The sequence below is a fragment of the Podarcis erhardii genome (genome assembly GCF_964252035.2).
Source record: "Podarcis erhardii genome assembly, chromosome: 2".
NCBI lineage: Eukaryota > Metazoa > Chordata > Lepidosauria > Squamata > Lacertidae > Podarcis > Podarcis erhardii.
This window is the reverse complement of record NC_138498.1, coordinates 104,897,749-104,917,439: the sequence shown is the minus strand read 5'-3', so window position 1 is coordinate 104,917,439 and position 19,691 is coordinate 104,897,749. Positions and strand designations below refer to the sequence as shown.

The following is a 19,691-nucleotide window of genomic DNA, read 5'->3' as shown; positions in this document are numbered from 1 at the left end:
GCGGAAGGGGCAAGCATAATATAAAATGGAAGAATGGTATAAAGAGGTGTGGGATTAATGATAAATTAACATGGGCTATTAAGGTAAGACAGGGAATACGCAGGAGAAATGATTTTGAGGAGATATGGAAGGTATTTGTAGAATTTGTACCGTTAAAACAGAAAGGGGTCAAACCATTGTGAGAGGTTTGAAATTTTGGGAGGTTGGATAGTTATAATGGAATGGGCTTGGGCAGGGGTCAGCAAACTTTTTCAGCAGGCGGCCGGTCCACTGTCCCTCAAACCTTGTGTGGGGCGGGACTATATTTTTTTTGGGGGGGGGAGGGAATGAACAAATTCCTATGCCCCACAAATATCCCAGAAATGCATTTTAAATAAAAGCACACATTCTGCTCATGTAAAAACACCAGGCAGGCCCCACAAATAACCCAGAGATGCATTTTAAATAAAAAGGCACATTCTACTCATGTAAAAACACGCTGATTCCCGGACCATCAGCAGGCCGGATTTAGAAGGCGATTGTGCTGGATCCGGCCCACGGGCTTTAATTTGCCTACCCATGGTCTTGGGGGTGGGGTGCACATTTTTATTTATTCTTTATTTATTATTATTACTTTGTGTGCAGGTAAACATGCAAAAAGAGGCTGCAGAATTGAAGGGAGAAGCTGGGATGATTTCTTGATTGGGCAAGACATTTCAGCAAGTAAAAGTGCTTGTAGAGACGTTTGTTTGTTTGTTTGTTTGTGTCTGTGTGCATGCGTGCGTTCAAATGAAACAAGAAGGGGGCAGAGCTTCCCACAGCATGTGCCCGCGCATGTGTACCTTTTACCAACTCCAGCTGGTTCACCCCAGTCTTATTACTATCCACCTTGGGCTATTGTGGGTGTGGGGAACCTTTGGCCTTCCAGAGGTTGCCGAGCTGCAAACTCCCATCACCCCTGCTCATTGGCCATGCTTGCTGGGGCTGATGGGAGCTGTAGTCCAGCAACCTCCAGAGGGCTATAGCCTCCCAGCCACGATATGCTCTATGTGGGGCTGCCTTCGACAGGCTCTCAAAAGCTCCAGCTTGTTCGAAATTTAGCTCCTGGTGTGTTAACTGGAGCAAGTGTGTGGAGAATATCACTCCAGTGTATATACTGATTAGCAGTTTGTTTCAGATACCAGTTCTAAATGCTGTTTTAACTCCTAAGTCCCTAAAATGGACTGGGATAGCTTGGGGACCACGTCTTCCTATAGGTATTTCCTGAACAAGTAGACTGACATCACAAGCCCTTCTCTCTTATTTCCCCACCATCAGAAGCACTATAGGTGAACATGCAGGATAGGTCTTTCTTTCTTTCTTTCTTTCTTTCTTTCTTTCTTTCTTACTTTCTTTCTTTCTTCTGAGGTGCCACAATTGTGGAATGCCCTCAAAAGGAAGACTCACCTGGTTCCATCATGGCTGTGCAACAGCCTTTTCCAGAGCATTTTGGGGAGGACCTGTTTGATAGTAATACTATTACAGTGGTACCTCATGTTACAAACGCTTTGGGTTACAAACTCTGCTGACCCGGAAGTAGTACCTCGGGTTGCGAACTTTGCCCAAGGATGGGAACGGAAATTGCGCCGCGGCAGCGGGAGGCTCCATTAGCGAAAGCGCGCCTCAGGTTAAGAACAGTTTCGGGTTAAGAACGGACCTCTGGAACGAATTAAGTTCGTAACCCGAGGTACCACTGGATTGAGTAAATTCTGCTGACCTAGAAATATTTCACCTGCAGGGCTCCTCTCCTTATTGATGTCGATCTTAATGTTTTATTGTTCATTTTAAATTGACTGTTAGCTGCCTGGAATGGTGAAGTGTCTGTCTCTTTTTTGATGGAAAGGTAGAAGGATATTATTATTTTTTACAAAGACCTAGTTCTACCAAGGCATGCCAAAGAGACAAATAAAATGTTCAGAACAGGCCACACCAAATGGTGCGTTGGCAGAATGTCACAAAAGTTGATATGACTTGGCAGCAGATATACAGGGACAGAAGTTTTGGATTCAGCTGGAAAGATGAGGAGTCCCATATGATTATGTCAAAGTAAGTATTTGAAAGCTGTCACTGAAAACAGAGATGACAGCACAAAGTGGGGAGGAAAAGAGAAATGTCTAGACGTGTGGTGAGGCTCCCCAAGTTACACAGCATGACAACAGAAGAAAAAGAAAACCAGGATTTGTGAACGTGCTCCTTTGATTCCTGTCCCCCCCCCCACCCAAAAAAATCCCAGTGCTAAATGGTCCAACCACTCTACAAATGGCTTTGTAGTTTTATTACAATATAAAATTTCTGAAATAAAAATAAAATTTAAAACATAGAGATTTTTCTTATAAGGAAGACCATTTCCCCATTTCAGTTGAATCACTCATTATAGCAGCATTTGTTTTGGACCTTAGGAAGAGGGTGTGCACTGAAAAGCAGGATTTCTTTACTTAGAAAGCATTAATGCCGCCTGCAGAGAGGTTTTCACAGGGCAGACTGGAACAGCTTGCAAAATGCACCCAGGTATTCTGGGAGCGTATGAATATAAGCAGAAAGCCGGTCGTGCACACACAGCAAAGCCCTTCTGAGAGACCTCGCTTTTACCCACACCCCCTCCTTCTACCTAAGTTCCTGACCTCTTGTGTGCAGTCTGTCAATCACACGGAATCTTATCCAGCCATAAGCATATCCTTTGTGACATGCACAAACTTGAGGGGAAGATAAAGCTAACTTTACAGCTTCACGTACCATAAGCTGGGATTTGAACTCGCACCATTATATGTATAAAAAGAGCAATGGCCTAGCTTAGGGGGCAGCTTTTACTCTGCATTTCTAAAGCGTGAGGCAAGATTACATCTTCCCAGATCTCAAAGGGACCTTCTTCTATTTTTACAGATGCCCATCTGTTCTGCAGAGTAAACATACCAAGGAACAGGAGGAAGTTCTAGCAGCTGCAAGACCGACCATGCATTTCCACAGTGGCTCCTGAACCTTGGCTGTTGAACCTTGATTTCCCCCTCCCTTTACTTACCTACACTTTAGCCTCTCTAAATTTCTTACCCTTCAACATTTCTCCGATGAAAATAGGGATGTCCTATTCAATAACAACAACAACAACAACAACAACAACAACAACAACAACAACAACTATCTTTAAGCATGGACTCAGCTGTCATAACTAATACCTATCCTCCATATGCTTGCATAATTCATTTGTTTGTGTGGATGTGTGGCTGCCCTTCTGTGACAGTGAGCTCCAGAACCTAAGTATTGCTATTGTGGAAATAGGTATTTCTTTTGGTCTGTCCTGAACCTGATGGGTCTGTTAATCCACTTTTCAGTCAGTGACCTTGAGTTCTTGTTATATAATAAACTTCCTTCCCTCCCCACCTTGATTTTCCACAGCCAGCCGACAGCCACCTTCTTTTACCAGCAGGTCCCCATGTGGATTATCACAACTGAAAGAAAAGAAGTTAAAACAGATTACAATCACAGGAATAGGGTGGATTCTGAAAACACTCATATCAAGTGTCAAAGACCAGGGTAAAGAGATGCAGCTTCAGCATTCCACAAAAGCTGTATAGTGAAGTATGCTAATTGGAAGGGACTTTGGTCTTATTTGCGCACAAGCAAGTATGTCTCCTCATGAGTTAGCACCCAGTGGTTTGCAGCTGAGCTTTTGAGATAATGCCCTGAAGAAAAGATGGCATTTGAAGCACTGAGAGATGCTAGGGAAACTCTGGGTGTGGCTTCCACACATGCAAGTCATCACTTTAACATTGGGTGTGCCATAGCTGTTCCGCACATGCAAGTCATCACTTTAACATTGCAGTCATCAGGTGATGAAACCTCAGCAAACACCAAAATACATGCCCACTGTTGGATTTAACCCCTTGAGGGTTGTGGCAGCTGGTGGTGGGGCACCCCGTGGTGTGTCTGAAGCCTGTCTGCTGTGGCCAAGTGGTCAAGGATCTTCATAACATAAAACAGCCCAATTGGATCAGGCCCTTGGCTCACTTAGTCCAGCCTCTTAGTCTGGACCTCAATGTCCGGGCTGGATGATGGGGGTGGAGATGCTCTTTCAGGTATACAGGACCAAGGCCGTTTAGGGCTTTAAAGGTCAGCACCAACACTTTGAATTGTGCTCGGAAATGTACTGGGAGCCAATGAAGATCTTTCAGTACCAGTGTTATATGGTCTCGGCGGCTACTCCCAGTCTAGCTGCCGCATTCTGGATTAATTGCAGTTTCCGGGTCACCTTCAAAGGTAGCCCCACGTAGAGTGCATTGCAGTATTGCAGTAGTCCAAGCGGGAGATAACTAGAGCATGCACTACTCTGGTGAGACAGTCTGCAGGCAGGTAGGCTCTCAGCCTGCATACCAGGTGGAGCTGGTAGACTGCTGCCCTGGACACAGAATTGACCTGCGCCTCCATGGACAGCTGTGAGTCCAAAATGACTCCCAGGTTGTGTGCCTAGTCCTTCAGGGGCACAGTTACCCCATTCAGGACCAGGGAGTCCTCCACACCAGCCCGCCCCCTGTCCTCCAAGAACAGTACTTCTGTCTTGTCAGGATTCAACCTCAGACTTTATATGTTTAAAAAATGATTGGGGACCCATTTGAACATTCCCCTGATGGGGCCCAAGCTCCTGTCTCCTGCTTCTATGAGGACTCAGCTCTGCCTCCACAACTGGAGGCAGTAATGTTTCTGAATACCCGTTGCTGGAGACCACAGGCTGCTCCTGGACTCAATTTCGGTGTCATGGCCTGGGAATCCGATTCAGAGGCTGAACCGGAGGAGTCCCAGCCTGCACAGGAGTCCCCGCCTCCAGGGCTGGCTGAACTGGAGCAGGGCCTTGATTCCGAAGCCCCTGCACCTGTGCCGGATCCCCAGGAGCAGGCACCAGGTGATTCCACTCTGGCTCCAGAGGTGGTTGAGGACTCAGTGCCTACAGGTGAGTTTCCCCCTGGGCCCAGTAACCCTTCAGCCTCTCCTGAACTGCAGAGGCTCAGGGCAGAGAGGCGAAGGGAACTGGTTTCTCCCAGGAGGAGTGCTTGCCTTAAGGCCAGGAGAGGCGGGTCTCCTGGGGGCCGGGACCACCCCTGGCCTCAGAGAAGATAAAGGCCAGTCAGCCCGGTCCCAGGTTGCGGGAGCAACATCGTCGATGAGCTGTTTCGGCCAGCATCCAGTCCTGTTTCCCCCAGAGTTCCTGTTCTTGCCCAGCTTCCCGCTGTGGACCCCGCTTCGCCCGAGGAGGACTGTCTGCTGACCCTCAACTCAGGTCCTGGACCTCACCCCACGGTAACCTCCCCCCCCCGGACCAGCACATTCTGCTTGCTGGTTTCCCACAGGCATCTGGTTGGCCGCTGTGAGAACAGGATGCTGGGACAGATGAGCCAAGATTCAGCCAGCTCTTCCTATGTTCTCAATCCAGTGGGGCACTGGAGAATGTCATTGACACTCTGCATCTCTGGGCCCCTCCTTCAGCTGCTTGGCAAATGTCTTTTTCTCTCTGGGCGCACCTTCAACCCTCGTCCCTGGAGGTCTGTGTGTAAGTACGCTCTCTGCTGGCATCTTGTGGGTCTTGCGCCGTGCCTCTTTTCCTTACACCTCTATGTGGCACACATTCGACATAGATTGTAAGAAGAGAAAGGATTTGAACTCCTACCTGCACTGATTCCTGGGGATTTTCAGTAACATGGCCATTATTGTTGTGCCACTGAGGCTGGTGGGGCAGTGATGTTGTGGTCTTGCTGTGGGTGGGTGGGTGTGGTGTGATGCAGGGGATGTCCTGGGGGCATGCATTGAGGTCTGTGCAACATGTAGGTGGCTTTGCTTGGCTCTAGTGGTGTTCCAAGGGGATGAGTCTGTCAATTTTTAAAATGCATTTTTTGGATTTTCTGGTTGTGTGTGTTTCCCCCCTCCCTTCCTGGGCTGACCACCCATTAAATATGGCAGCTGTTTCTCAAGAATAGGAGTGGCCTATCTCTGTTCCTGGTGTAATGTGAGTATAGGATTTACCCGTTAAAAGCCCTGTTAGGGTTGATTAAGACAACACTAACATCTGACAACAGCAAATGGAAGCAATTCTCTTCCTTTCCATTTGCTGCATTGACCTTATTTGTGGGATAGTTTGTGTTACCGCCTGGGAATAGCTAGCGGGGATGGAAGAAGAAAGAGAGTGTGTGTGTGCAGGGAGAAAGGACAACAGCTACAACTTTTAGTTTACCTCAGATGGATGAATAGGGCAAAGATTCACAAATCTTACTGAGGAAGCCCAACAATGAAATCCCATTCTTTTCTTCATTTACTGCCTTTCCCATTTATGGCCTTGAAATTACTCTTCCCTGTCCAATCCACTTGTGCACCACAGTGGTCCCATGAGGTCTACTGCCACTGGTACAGTTTTTGACTGGTAGCTTTTCACTTACCCACTATCTCCCCCCCCCAAAAAAAAACCCTTTCTGTATTGCCAACATGGCACTCACCTATACCAGCAACCCCACTAGTACCTTCTATGACACTTGAAAAAGGTTACAGCAAATATCTTCACAAAACCCACAATACACAATATATTGTTTGCTCTTCCTGTTTAGTTCCTATTTGCACTGGCTTTGCGTCCCCTATATTAAAAATTCCACCTCAAACATGACAACATTTCATTGAATATGCAAACTCCCTTCCATTCTGAACAGCGGAGAGATGCAACGAGCTTCTCTCTGTGAGCGAGTGCAGCAGGGCCTGACAAATGTGCTTTTCCCCATTTTTTGGGAGGCCATTTTTTAGATACAGCAGCCATTTTTGTTACACCACACCCCTCACAACAGCCATTTTCTGCTATGCTGTGGCAGCCATTTTGTGACTGGGGACCACCACTGTCTCAGAATTCCAGATGTGCTCACTGGCGCATAAAGTTTGACAGTCTTGCCTTATTCAAATTAATCTTGCAAATCCAACATAGGCAGCCGGGCACAACGTTGAGCAATGTTAGTGTTTGGCACAAAGGGACATTAACCATTTCCCTTGCCTCATGTCATTCTTTTCCCACTCCTTCCTGTTGTTTAGATGAAGAGCACCACTTCCCAGCACCATGTGGAGGCTGCTGCAAATGATAACCACCTTGTGACTGACTCCCCACTGCTGCCATAAAGCATAGAGCCAGCCATTGAGTTCTTCTGGAGGGTGGCATAGCAAGTTCCCACACCAACGCTTTGACTTGTGGGCAACAGTGACATGGAACTTTTCTGTGCTGAGCTCTGGAATGTCACTGAGGCTGCTAGTTCATATTGTTGCATGCATCCTAATCTTGGAGCAGCAAGAGACTCTAGGAATCCCAGTGCTTACTCGGGGTTCAATTTCATTGAAAAGCAAGTTAATGGAAACTGTGGTGTCTTTAGGCTAAAACTGGTTTTATTTGCACATATATGCAACCTGAGCATAGGATGGAGGGGCTCAGAAATTTCAGAAATAGACTGGAAAGAGAAGTTGCGGAATTACAACTTATTACCAAATTTAAAACCATGGAGAGACCTGGTCTGAATAGAGACATTGGATTCTTATCTCATTATACATGATGAAGCTATTTTTGGCCATCTCACCCCTTGCTTTTTCCTGTAAGACCAACTGCAGTCGTTAACAGTCGTCAACAGGTTTACCACACCTATCAGCTAATTGCCCATTCCCACCACCCTTCTGAGTAATACCCCTCCCCACCCTCTCACTATATATAAGGGTCTGGTGACTTCTGTTTCCTTGTATCTGAAGAAGTGTGCATGCACACGAAAGCTCCTACCAAGAACAAACTTAGTTGGTCTCTAAGGTGCTGCTAGGCAATTTTTAATTTTTTAGAATATATTTATATTGTTTTATTGTATTTTTAATATTTTGTTGGAAGCTGCCCAGAGTGGCTGGGGAAACTCAGCCAGATGAGCAGAGTATAAATAAGGCATATGAATGGACATGTGAATGGCAGCCCTTAACTGGCCAGCTGAGCCCATTATCTTACAAAGAAACTTCTCTGACCAGTTCAGCAGCCTCTTCTGCTAGATTCTAAATCTCCTTGGCCTGCAAGGGACCTGCAAATATAACCTAGACTGACACACACATGCTGAAACCTATAACAAGACATATTTTGGCTATTGCGGGGGTAGGTCATAACTTCCAGTGGTCTCATAGCAGTGCTTCTGATGTGCTAAGTCTCTATATCAGCCTGTGAGAGAAGGATGTCGCAGTTGACTAGGCACCACATTCTGAAATTATTACTGCAGTGGTTTGAAAGGCTGGGTTGATTAACTAATCACAGCTTGAACCATGCGAATTTAAATCTACAGCAGGCTGTGATGACCTCACTGTTGGGCTATAGGATTCCCTGCAAGTGCACTCACAGGCAAAGTGTTAGTTGAAAGAAGTGCTCCCTTGATTAGCCATCAGCAAGTATATATCTTGCTTTTAGAATTAAAGGTTGGGGGGAAATTGATTTTCTATTGTATGAGAGGCACAGGCCACTTGATGTGTGTGTAGCCAGTGGATTCTGAAGATATGTTGATGTGCTGGGGGCTTCTTGTCCCATTAGCTTAATAAATGTAATGAAATGACAACACCCCGCTGATGTTATTGCAAACTCCTGGATTTTCAAGATCACACGTTGTACTCTCTTCTAGATATATGAGCTGCTTATCTGGAGAGCACCATAATTTGCGATAATTTATTGTCCCTATGCTGATGGCATGGGCTTTTTAAAAAAGAAATAAATAAAGAGGAAATTCAAACTCTGGGTATTTTAATAAAATTAGTTGCATTCCCAATCCATTTCTGATTCAATTACCTTAATCACAGTCTGGAAAAGGCCTGTCCGAGTCACTGCTCGGTGCACCTGAGGGACCATGAGACTCGAAACCAATCATTAGGTATGAGAACCACATCTTAAATTGCAATAAATAATGTTTCTCTCTTGCCAGCATCAAACGTTTTCCTTGTCCAAAAAGGAGAAAAAGATAAACACAAAATGAAATGACATGTTTATCTGTGAAAGAAGAGCAAATGCCATTGTTCATTTTGATGGGCATAGATTAGGTATCACTAACTAGGCCATTTCTCTTCCTTCTCTCACCTCTCTGTATAGTCTTAAAAAGTTTGGGGGACTGGAGGAAAGGAAACAGAGTCCTCATTACTATGCTCACAGTATATTGTCATCTTCACATGTTGATTAGATCTGCGGTTTTAAAAACGCAAAAAGCAGGGGAGAGTAACATCAAAATGGTTGTAAGTTATCTGCTGAATACCACAGTCTGGGAATCTCATGGATGCATGTCATATAAAAATGGTGACAAGATCTAAGCACCTTCCATCTTGAGTCCCATACATTGTCAATTGCAAATTCAACTAGTCAGACAGGGAACTGAGGTTGATGCTTTCAATGTGGTACAATCATTTCAATGCCTCACCTTCTGTTAATTATTCTAAGCTGCAAAGATTGGCTTCCCGTATTTATTTATTTTTATGATGGGCATGTTTTGCTTTCGCAGATGCTTCTTTAATGGTGCACTAAATCAATACACCTGGCTGGAGTTTTGTAGGCATCTTAACCCGAAGTGAAATGTCTCTATGGAACCGAATCCCTCTTTAGCCTACAACTGATCCTTTCTAATTTTTTTCTCTCCTCTCATTCCTATTGTTCCTGAGGACTAGGGGGTTTGAATATTCAAAATTAATCACAGCACAGCAGGCCTTGATTGCATCAGAAGGATTACAGTCATTAACAGCGATGCAATGTTAATGCATCTGGGCATCCTGTGGATTCATATACACAAACCTTGGGCTAATAAACCATGAAAGCCACCTTTTCGGTCTTTCAGATGAGCAACAGAAGCTGCAGCTAAAGGAAAGATGTCACCCCCTGGGTCACCCTGAGCATTCTCTCCCTGCAGACATAGCTCTGAAGAAAGGCTAAGGTGGCTGAAACATTGCTTTTGGTCTGGATATCCCAGACTTCTCGCTGAGGCCAGAAAGCTAGGAGGCAAAAGAAATGAGAAATTATATATGAAAACCATGATAATACTAGTATGTGTATAGGGTGTTAGGAGAGGAGTAATACCTCTGGTTGGGGACATCATACTGCTTCTGGGGTAGTTTGTCCACCTTTGGTCTCCACCTTGCATTCAGCTGTCAGTCGTGGCTCCTAGAAGCTGTCAACATGCGACAGCAGCCACACCTCAAGAATGGCTTCTGCTGGCCGGCTAAACCAGGTGAGGATATGAGCTATGCCATGCCATAAGACAGCACTGTCAAAATGAGAAGGGAGATCAACCTGTGCTTTCTAGGTAAAGGTAAAGGCAAAGGATCCCTGGATGGTTAAGTCCAGTCAAAGGTGACTATGGAGTTGCGGCACTCATCTTGCTTTCAGGCCGAGGAAGCTAGCGTTTGTCTACAGACAGTTTTCCAGATCATGTGGCCAGCAGGACTAAAGCGCTTCCAGCTCAATGGATCACCATGATGGAAACCAGAGCACATGGAAATGACGTTTACCTTCCCACCACTCCGGTACCTATTTATCTACTTGCACTGGTGTGCTTTTGAACTGCAAGGTTGGCAGGAGCTGGGACAGAGCAATGGGAGCTCACTCTGTCATGGGGACTCGAACCACTGACCTTCCAATCAGCAAGCCCAAGAGGCTCAGTGGTTTAGACCACAGCGCCACTCGTGTCCCTTTCCTTTCTACAGTAGGGGTAGCCAACATGGTAGCTTCTGGAAGCCTTTGGACTACAACTCCCAACAGCCCCTATCAGAATGGCCAATACAAGGGGTGATGGGAGATGGAGTCCAGCAAAGGAGGGCATCACAATGCCCACCCTTGTTCTATGGACTTGTGGGTGAAATGGTGCTACTTCACATTGTGTCCAATCCAGGTTTCAGCAGCCATTTCATAGAAGGCAAGTCTCACAAAGTTCTCTAATCTTTGCATCTTCCAGTTATTGTCATTAGAAAAGGGCACCTGGCCTTCTCGCTGCCGCCATCTCTTGATGCTAGAAGCAGCATTAAAAAAAAAAAAAAAAAAGTTTGATGGCTGGAGGAGACAAAGGAAAATGAAGGCCGTGCAGTGATTGATGGACGTGACACTCTTTGAACTGAGAATAGCGAGTGCTGCAAGGCACTGATAAATGGAAATGATGGCTTGGATAATGAAGTCTGTTTTAGAAATATCAGGAGCTGAAGATCCCCTGAAGGGAAAAGGGGGCAGGCCCAATTCCCATAATTCTCTCTGGTGGTAAATTATGATGGGTCTGGAGATGGATCTTTTTGTTTTGTTTTGTTTCTGCACTACAGAATGTCACGGTGCTTTCCATTGCCAGGCTTGCTAAGTAACATCACATTAGAGGTCTGCCACATCCTGAACATCCCAGACATGACAAAACAAATTCCTTCCAGTAGCACCTTAAAGACCAACTAAGTCAGTTCTTGGTATGAGCTTTCGTGTGCATGCACACTTCTTCAGATACACAGTATCTGAAGAAGTGTGCATGCACACGAAAGCTCATACCAAGAACTGACTTAGTTGGTCTTTAAGGTGCTACTGGAAGGAATTTGTTTTGTTTTGACTATGGCAGACCAACACGGCTACCTATCTGTATCCCAGACATGCACATTAAAAAGGTCTTGTAGCATCCTGAGGAATCCACCAATTAGTCACAGTTAGAAAAATGAAGGAAGGGGGCTCCTTCTTTCTGGCAGGGGCCTTGCAGAGTCTTTCGACTGTCTCTCCTTGAGGCCAAAGTGAAGGGTATGATTTTTTTTTGTGTGATTTCATTAACTGTAATTTAGTCCAAAAACATCATTATCGTTTCTTCTGGGAGGTGGAGGGAGGCTGCAACCCTGAGCCCACTTAGCTAGGAGTAAGCTGGATTGACTTCAGTAGGACTTACTTCTGAGTAGACACGCTGAGGCTTTTGCTGGTGAGGCGAAGAGCCAATTGCCTATTGAGAGCAAAGACATTGTGGTGACTGTTTCTAAGCACTATAATCTTCCATTGGTCTAAGGTGGAGGTGGGGAACCTGAAGTCCATCCCATGTTGTTGGACTCCATTTCCCAGCAAGTCCAGCTTGCATAGACAGTGATTAGTATCATGGGGTCTGTGTCAGGTGTGGGGAATCTTTGTCCCTTCAGATGTTGTTGGACTACAACTCTCCTCATGCCATTGGTCATGGTTTTTTGGGTTGATGGGAGTTGCTGTTCGGCAATATCTGGGGTGCCAAAGGTTTCCCAACCCTGGTCTGTATAAATCTATAGAATAGTTATGGATATGTATGGATGTATTCATGTCCTAACATTAGGAATTAACATTTTAGTTGCATTGTTTCATCACAAATCTGCCTACTGCCCTGGACTCCTTTGGGAGGAAGGACGGTATATAAATTTACAAAATAAAAAAATAGGCATGGCCTCTATCAAAATCCAACAGATTAAGAATAACATGCAAATGTGCAAACACACTGTCATGATGTTGAGTTTGCAGAGTTAAGACCATTCAAAAGCATTTTATATCTGCTTTCCACCATATTTCTCCCATTACAGCTCTTGTAAATACTGTATAGACTTTCCTTTGGGAGAAAACATGCGCAGCCTTTGTGTACGAAAGAATTCCTGATTTGCTTACAATTGTGTTGCTCTTGCCCATAAATCTTTTATTAGGAAGAAGTTGCAAGGCTGGGGATCCTACTTCCATGAGTTGCTTTTCAATAGCCCGTCCCCTACTTTTTTATTTTATGGTAAAATGAGAAAGGTTATTATCCTTTCCCTTATCATTGTTCTGCATTGATTTTGAGGTTTCTGACCAGATCGCTATTGAGAGGTGTAAGAGCAAATTCAAAGTGGACCAGGAAAACATGAGAAGTGGGATTTCTACCCCTGGGAATTGAAATGCTCTTTGGCATTTTTCCAATTTCCACGTTGCACCTGACATGCATCCCTCCCTGGGTTGATCCCTTGATTGATGATGATGATGATAAAAATTTTAATATATTAATAATAATTTTAATATATTTATTATTATTATTATTATTATTATTATTATTATTATTATTATTATTATTATTATAATATTTATACCCCACCCACTCTGGGCGGCTTCCAACAGAATATTAAAATACATGATGTCATTATAAAATGATTGATGCCATTGTCTGATACTGTCTGCAACTGTGATACAAGGAGCATGTGAAAGGGATTCACAGGCTCTTCTTCATTTATCAAAGAGGACATCACATACTTGACCTCAGAAGAGCTCTATGCGCACATATGCCAGTGTTTGAAAATACTGCTTTTCCACATCGAAGCAGGCTTTCCTTTGGCATTCATAAGGACTAGTAACATTTCCCCTCCTCTGTACAAAAAAGAAAACATGAAAGCTGAATGAGTGTTTTACTATGTGGATAATTCCTAGCTCTACTCCTTTTTTCTGCCACAGCTAAAATCCATCTAAATTATGATAATTCCAGACCCTCAAAGTGTCCTATTTTCCAGGGACAGTCCCAGATTTACAGAAGCCATCCTGGTTTCTGATTTGATCACAGAACATCCCACTTTTGATTTTCATCAGAGAAATGTTGGAGGGTATGGAGCTATGTGACCCCCCCCCCCCAACTGAGCCAAGGAAATAAGTAACTATACAGTCGTACCTCAGAAGTTGAACACCTTGTGAGTCAAATGTTTTGGCTCCTGAACACACCGAACCCAGAAGTGAGTGTTAGAGTTTATGAATGTTCTTTGGAACCCGAACGTCCGACGCAGCTTACGTGGCTTCCTATTGGCTGCAGGAGCTTCCTGTAGCCAATAGGAAGCTGTGCCTTGGTTTCCGAACGTTTTGGAAGCCGAATGGGCTTCAGGAACAGATTCCATTTGACTTCCAAGGTATGACTGCACAACCTTTAGAAGACATTTGAAGGCAGCCCTGTATAGGGAAGTTTTTTAAAAAAATGTTTATTTTTTATATACAGTGGTACCTCGGGTTAAGTACTTAATTCATTCTGGAGGTCCGTTCTTAACCTGAAACTGTTCTTAACCTGAAGCACCACTTTAGCTAATGGAGCCTCCTGCTGCTGCTGTGCCACTGGAGCACAATTTCTGTTCTCATCCTGAAGCAAAGTTCTTAACCTGAGGTAATATTTCTGGGTTAGCGGAGTCTGTAACCTGAAGTGTATGCAACCTGAAGTGTATGTAACCCAAGGTACCACTGTATGTTGGAAGCTACCCAGAGTGCCTGGGGCAACCCAGTCAGATGGATGGGGTACCAAGGGCATACACTATGGAAAGGGCTGTTGCCTTCCTGCCTTGCTTCCCAAAGGCATCTGTCTGGCCACTGTGAGAAACAAATTGTTGGACTAGCTGGACTGAGAGTCTGACCCAGCCAGGCTCTTAAGATCCCCACCCGGCCGTGGAGGTCCCGGACGCAGAAGACAGCAGTGTGCCGAGATGGAGCCGTTCCATGGACCAGCGGTCAAGAGTCACTGCTTAAGACTGGAGAGGTGGTGAGGTGTAACCATATTGCACCATATTCCCTTTCAATCAATCTATTTACAGCCGCACAGAAGATTCAGGATCCCTCCAGCTTCAAGGATAAAATAGCAATGCTGCAATGTGCTGCAGCTGACTGGTTTTATTAGTTCTCATAATTGTCTCTTATTAATTTGTACTCTGCATAATAAAATAAGCACTCACCTTCACAGTCTGTCCAGCTTCAGGACCGTCCTGTAGATGAGAAGAAAGGGAAGGGGATGGAGGAGACTGAGATAAGAGCAGCCGACGAGTCTCTCTTGGGTATTCAAAAATATCGCCCATTAATAATTTAAATCCAATTTCATTGTGCATTAATTTATAGCGCTCTCGTGGGTATGATTTGGCGCCAAAGCTTTCGGGAACAGACACCTTTTTATTTCAGGTCCTCATCAAATAGGAAAAGGTGGTCTGAAGAGAAATAAAGGCTGCCACATTTATTCCCCCAGCCCTTGGCATCTCGTATCATAAATGCTCCCAATAACTATGGTGCCCACCAAGATTGATGAGTGCTATTTGTAAAAGGAAAGTCAGCTGTTGTCAGACGAGGAGTGGCGTGGCAAATTGGCCATCTTTGCACAACATGGGTTTAACAAAAGGCCTGGGGTATCAGAGGTGACCACTGGATCCAAAGTGTTGTTGTTATTTAGATTTTAGTAGTCCCGCTTACCAGCCACAATGCGTTTCCGGGAAATAGTTCATTAGGCAAGCGTTCACGTAATGAGCTGACAATCTCCATTATTTCCTATGGGGGAATTTCTAATCATGATCTCTCTCCCCACTCTTGCCATGGTTTCTGACCCAAAATGGCTGCTGCCAACCAGCAAAGCACAAACAAGTAAGGAAGTAAGGAAGTGGACAAAGTCCAGATGTTTAAAAATGTGTGTGTGTGTGTGTCCTTAAACCAGGGGTTCCAAATTGGTGGTCTGTGGCCCCCAGGGGAGCCCTGTAACCCACCCAAGGTGTCCACAGCACCATTCCCATAACAAAAACTACCATAGAGATATAAAAACTTTCAAAAGTAGGGGTCCATGGATTGGCTTTTCAAAAACAGGCCATCCATGTTACTTTGTTAATTGGGAACCACTGCATTAAACACCACTGCATTAAACGCCTCAGGACTACAATACTTCAAAGACTGACTCTCCATATGAACCAACCTGGACCCTGAGATTATATTCTGAGGCCCTCCTTCGTGTGCCTCCTCCTCAAGAGGTCCGGAGGGTGGCAACACGAGAATGGGCCTTCTCTGCAGTGGGCTCTCTGTCTGTGGAATGCTCTCCCCAGGGACGTTCACCTGGCACCTTCATTATACACCTTTAGGTGCCAGGTGAAAACATTCCTCTCCAACCAGGCCTTGGAATGATTGACATAGGATGCACTTTTAAATGTGCTATGGGAGTGGGGTTGTTATGTAGTGAAGTTTCACCCTGGGCCAGCAGGGGGATACTGTATATAGTTTTCACTCAGGTCTGTAGATAGTTTTCACTCAGGTCCACGCCAGTTATTGTAGGCGGGAAACTCTGGGTTGTTGTTGCTACAATGTTGACAGCCGGCTGCCTATAAAAGCAGGCCGGCTGAGCTGTTTGCTGTTCAGTTCTGTCCAGCTTGCAAGTAAAGAGCTGCTCTGGAGAAATCGCTGTGTCGTCTGCTATGTTCGCCCACAACTTAACAGGGGTTATTGGTTTGTTTTTGTTCTTCTTTTTATTATGTTCTATGTGTTTTTCATATTGTAATTTTATGCTGAGAACCACCCTGAGATCTATATATGTAGGGTGGTATATAAATGTAGTAGTAGTAGTAGTAGTAATAGTGCAAAACATCTGGAGGGTTCTAGGTTGTGGAAGAGCACAATAAAGAAGGCACGACAGAAGTGTTTACTAACCTGAATGGAAATGGTGAGTGAAGTCCCACCAAAATGTTGCTCCACGACATTTCCAACCAGCTGCGTTGTGCGAAACAAATCAGCCACTTCTTCAGGGCGCAGATCGCGGAATCGTTCCACAGGGCGGAGTGGGCAAATGAGAACATCTGGTTTGCATCATGTTAAGGCACAACTGACATATTATTCCATCCCAGAACGTTCCCTTCCCTTCAACATTCAAAACAGTATGTTCATATACAGTGGTACCTCAGGTTACATACACTTCAGGTTACAGACTCTGCTAACCCAGAAATAGTGCTTCAGGTTAAGAACTTCGCTTCAGGATGAGAACAGAAATTGTGCTCCGGCGGCGCAGCAGCAGCAGGAGGCCCCATTAGCTAAAGTGGTGCTTCAGGTTAAGAACAGTTTCAGGTTAAGTAGGGACCTCCGGAACGAATTAAGTACTTAACCTGAGGTACTACTGTACCTAACAAACAGCCCCAAACACCCAAGTTCTGTGACGGGAATTCAGCACCTGCGGAAAGAAGATCTGTGCATTATTTGTTTGAATGCTTTGACCAAGCGCTCCATTTCAAATATTTCAAGCTGTATAAATGACTGAGTGAGCCTGAAAAGTCAGCTTTTGGGGAATTCCACAACGCTCTGCCTGAAGCACTGAAGACTTGGATAGAAAATAGATGAAAATCTCGAAGAACAGTTGAAGCGCACTGAACACACATGTGCAGAATCCCCTTTTATATTCCAAGCAGTAGGTCATCTTCCTGGAGAAAATAGCACTCATTTTTTTGAACACATCCAAGCATTCTGGGCTGCATAAATTCACATTCTGAATGGTGGTGGTTGGTAGGGTTGCCATATGTCTGGACACTGCCATGATTCAGCAGTCACAAGCAGTGGTTGGGCAGAGATCGCACCAATGTTGGGGAAAATCAATTTTTCTTTAAAATAGCTCAAAAACATCAGGTTTGTGGTTTGGTTTGGTGTTTTGTTTTTTTTTGAGATTTTACATTAATAAAGCTCAACAAAAACTTCAGTTTTATTTTTAGTCTTTTGTGTCTGGATTTTCAGTTTAAAATATGGCAACCCTAGTGGTGGGGATTATGAACATTGCTAGTAACGGTTGCGACAAAACTGTTGTATTACACAACTTCCATGATCAGAGCTGTTACTTCAGTGGGCTTAAGCATTTTCAGATCTGTAGTGGCTTGTGGCCAATAATTCTATTGCCATAACTGATTAGATTTGCAAATGTTAATATATTTTGGTCATACAACTGTAATTTCTGGAGCATATAATTTGTGGGCCCTCACTGTATAATTAGAGATTTTTGCTGTGGCACATTTCAGGAGCCATAATTAGGATCATCTGGTCTCTTAAGATATAAGAGTTTTGTATAGCAGATTCCTATATGTGTCTACTCAGATGCAAGTCCTATTGAGTCCAGTGGGGCTTATTCCCAAGTAAGCTGATGTAAAATTGCACAGTTGCAATCCTATGCATATTTACTTGGCAGTAAGTCCTGTTTTTTGCAAAGTGAGTTGTTTAGGGTTGCACCATTACTGTACAGTCCTAAGCATGCCTACTTAGAAGTAAGTCCCAAGGAAAATTATTCCAAGGTAAGTAGGTGTAGGGCCGCGACCTCAGAGTTTTAAAATAAGGGTGTACATTCTATTTGGATGAATCCGAAATCAAGAACTGAAACAGGCCAGTTCAGACAGATCTGGGGCTTACATACTTTGAAGCAGTATCTCTCAAGCTGAAATTGTCTGTCAAGAAGTCACTTTTGTGGTTTATCACCACAACAGCTACTCACTTTGGGTTTTAGTAAAGCAAACAGTCTAATTTGTCAGCGCCTAAATGATATCGAGCACCAGAACAACATGGCCACAATAAAGAAATTTTGCCCATGTTATGCCTATTTTCCACTTTCCCATTTCGACTCTCTGGCACCCTAAAGACTTCTAGTTCAAAAGGTTATGGACTAATCTGTCAGTAATTTAGCAGGTTTCTTAGCTGGGGGCCCTTTCTTGTGTCTGCTGTTTTTATAGGCACTGCTCACAACCCAAGAGAAAATAATTGAATGCAACCTTTTTTAAAAACACTATAAAGATGTAAAGGAAAACTAGTGCAGCTACCCTTCTGAAATTTGGCAGGATTCATCCTCTCTGAAGAGAATAACAATTTTGCAAATTTCTGCTAGTTCTCCTCCCAACCAAATCATAATACAATTTTTTAAAAATTGTTCCTTCAAAAATATTAAAAGGTGTCAATTACAAAACCCTCTGGATCTATTTGAAGGGCTTTATCTACTCAGGAGGAGCTACTCTGCCTTTGATTCAATTCCTGTTAGAACAGGGACAGGAGCTGTAGTTGTTTTAAATTTTGCCAATAGGGAATGAAGAAGGTTTTGGGTTTTTTTCCAAACTAGAATTCAGATTCAAACCCAAACCAAATTAGGAAGTCTTCATGGCATTCCAGTCCAAACTGGGCTGTTTTCTCAAGCGCCAAACCAAGTCCTTCTGAAGTGCCAAACTAGATAAGTAAACATCCCTAGTCCAAAATGCTATCTGAGGCTGTAAACCAAGGGACGGTTACCTTGAAAAACACAGTGCAAACTTACTTTACAAAGCAATCCTATACATGTAGACTCCAAAGTATCTGGGATATTTTAGCCTAAGAGATATTAGAAAGCAATAAGTTTATTTTCTGATGGGATTTCTTTTGCGGTTCTGGGAGGTTATTTCTCTGCCTCGAGCAACAGGCGCTGTTGGGCTTAATAAAGCTCTAGTAATTTATTTGCTAGTCTTTCCAGCGTGCTGTAGAAAGTGCCTTCATAAATGACGCTATTGGTTGAAGTGAGAGCCCAAGGGGGAAGCCAGAAAGCTGCACTGCACTCCTGATTTCCATATTAGGAATGGAGAAATGGGAAAACTAATTAATTTTGCTTGTTAAAAAAAGAAGTCGAAGAAGAAGGGAAATGCATGTCAACACTAAAAAACAGGAAGAGATACATTTGTTTAATCCAAGTTCATTTTTCAAAAGGGAAGAAGGGAACCCTTTTCCTCAGGCAGTCTGACACTTAAGTAGATAATTACTCTTCTTCTGCAATACTGCTTTATTATTATGGGTCAGTGAACCATTTATAAATGAAGAATATCTTTCCACTTACCTCTAGCAAAATTGTGCCTAACATTCAGCTTTCTTGTATTCCTCTCTCTGTGTGTTTAAAATGTCTTTCAAAGTTCTAGTCCACTCCCTT

At 44.0% G+C, this 19,691-nt stretch overlaps 1 protein-coding gene across 7 annotated transcripts in view; it reads right to left on the bottom strand.

Moving 5' to 3' along the window:
• The window catches only part of FHIT (fragile histidine triad diadenosine triphosphatase), a 1,027,317-nt gene that overhangs the window by 202,356 nt on the left and 805,270 nt on the right, over window positions 1–19,691 (bottom strand). For 6 of the 7 annotated variants that reach the window (XM_081854049.1, XM_081854045.1, XM_081854047.1 and 3 more), the window contains 2 exons: window positions 16,433–16,578; window positions 14,713–14,742 (listed from right to left, as the gene is read on the bottom strand). In XM_081854049.1, the coding sequence (XP_081710175.1) occupies window positions 14,713–14,742; window positions 16,433–16,578 (176 nt within the window). The remainder of the gene's footprint in view (window positions 1–14,712; window positions 14,743–16,432; window positions 16,579–19,691) is intronic. The other variant, XM_081854051.1, reaches the window with a different exon arrangement.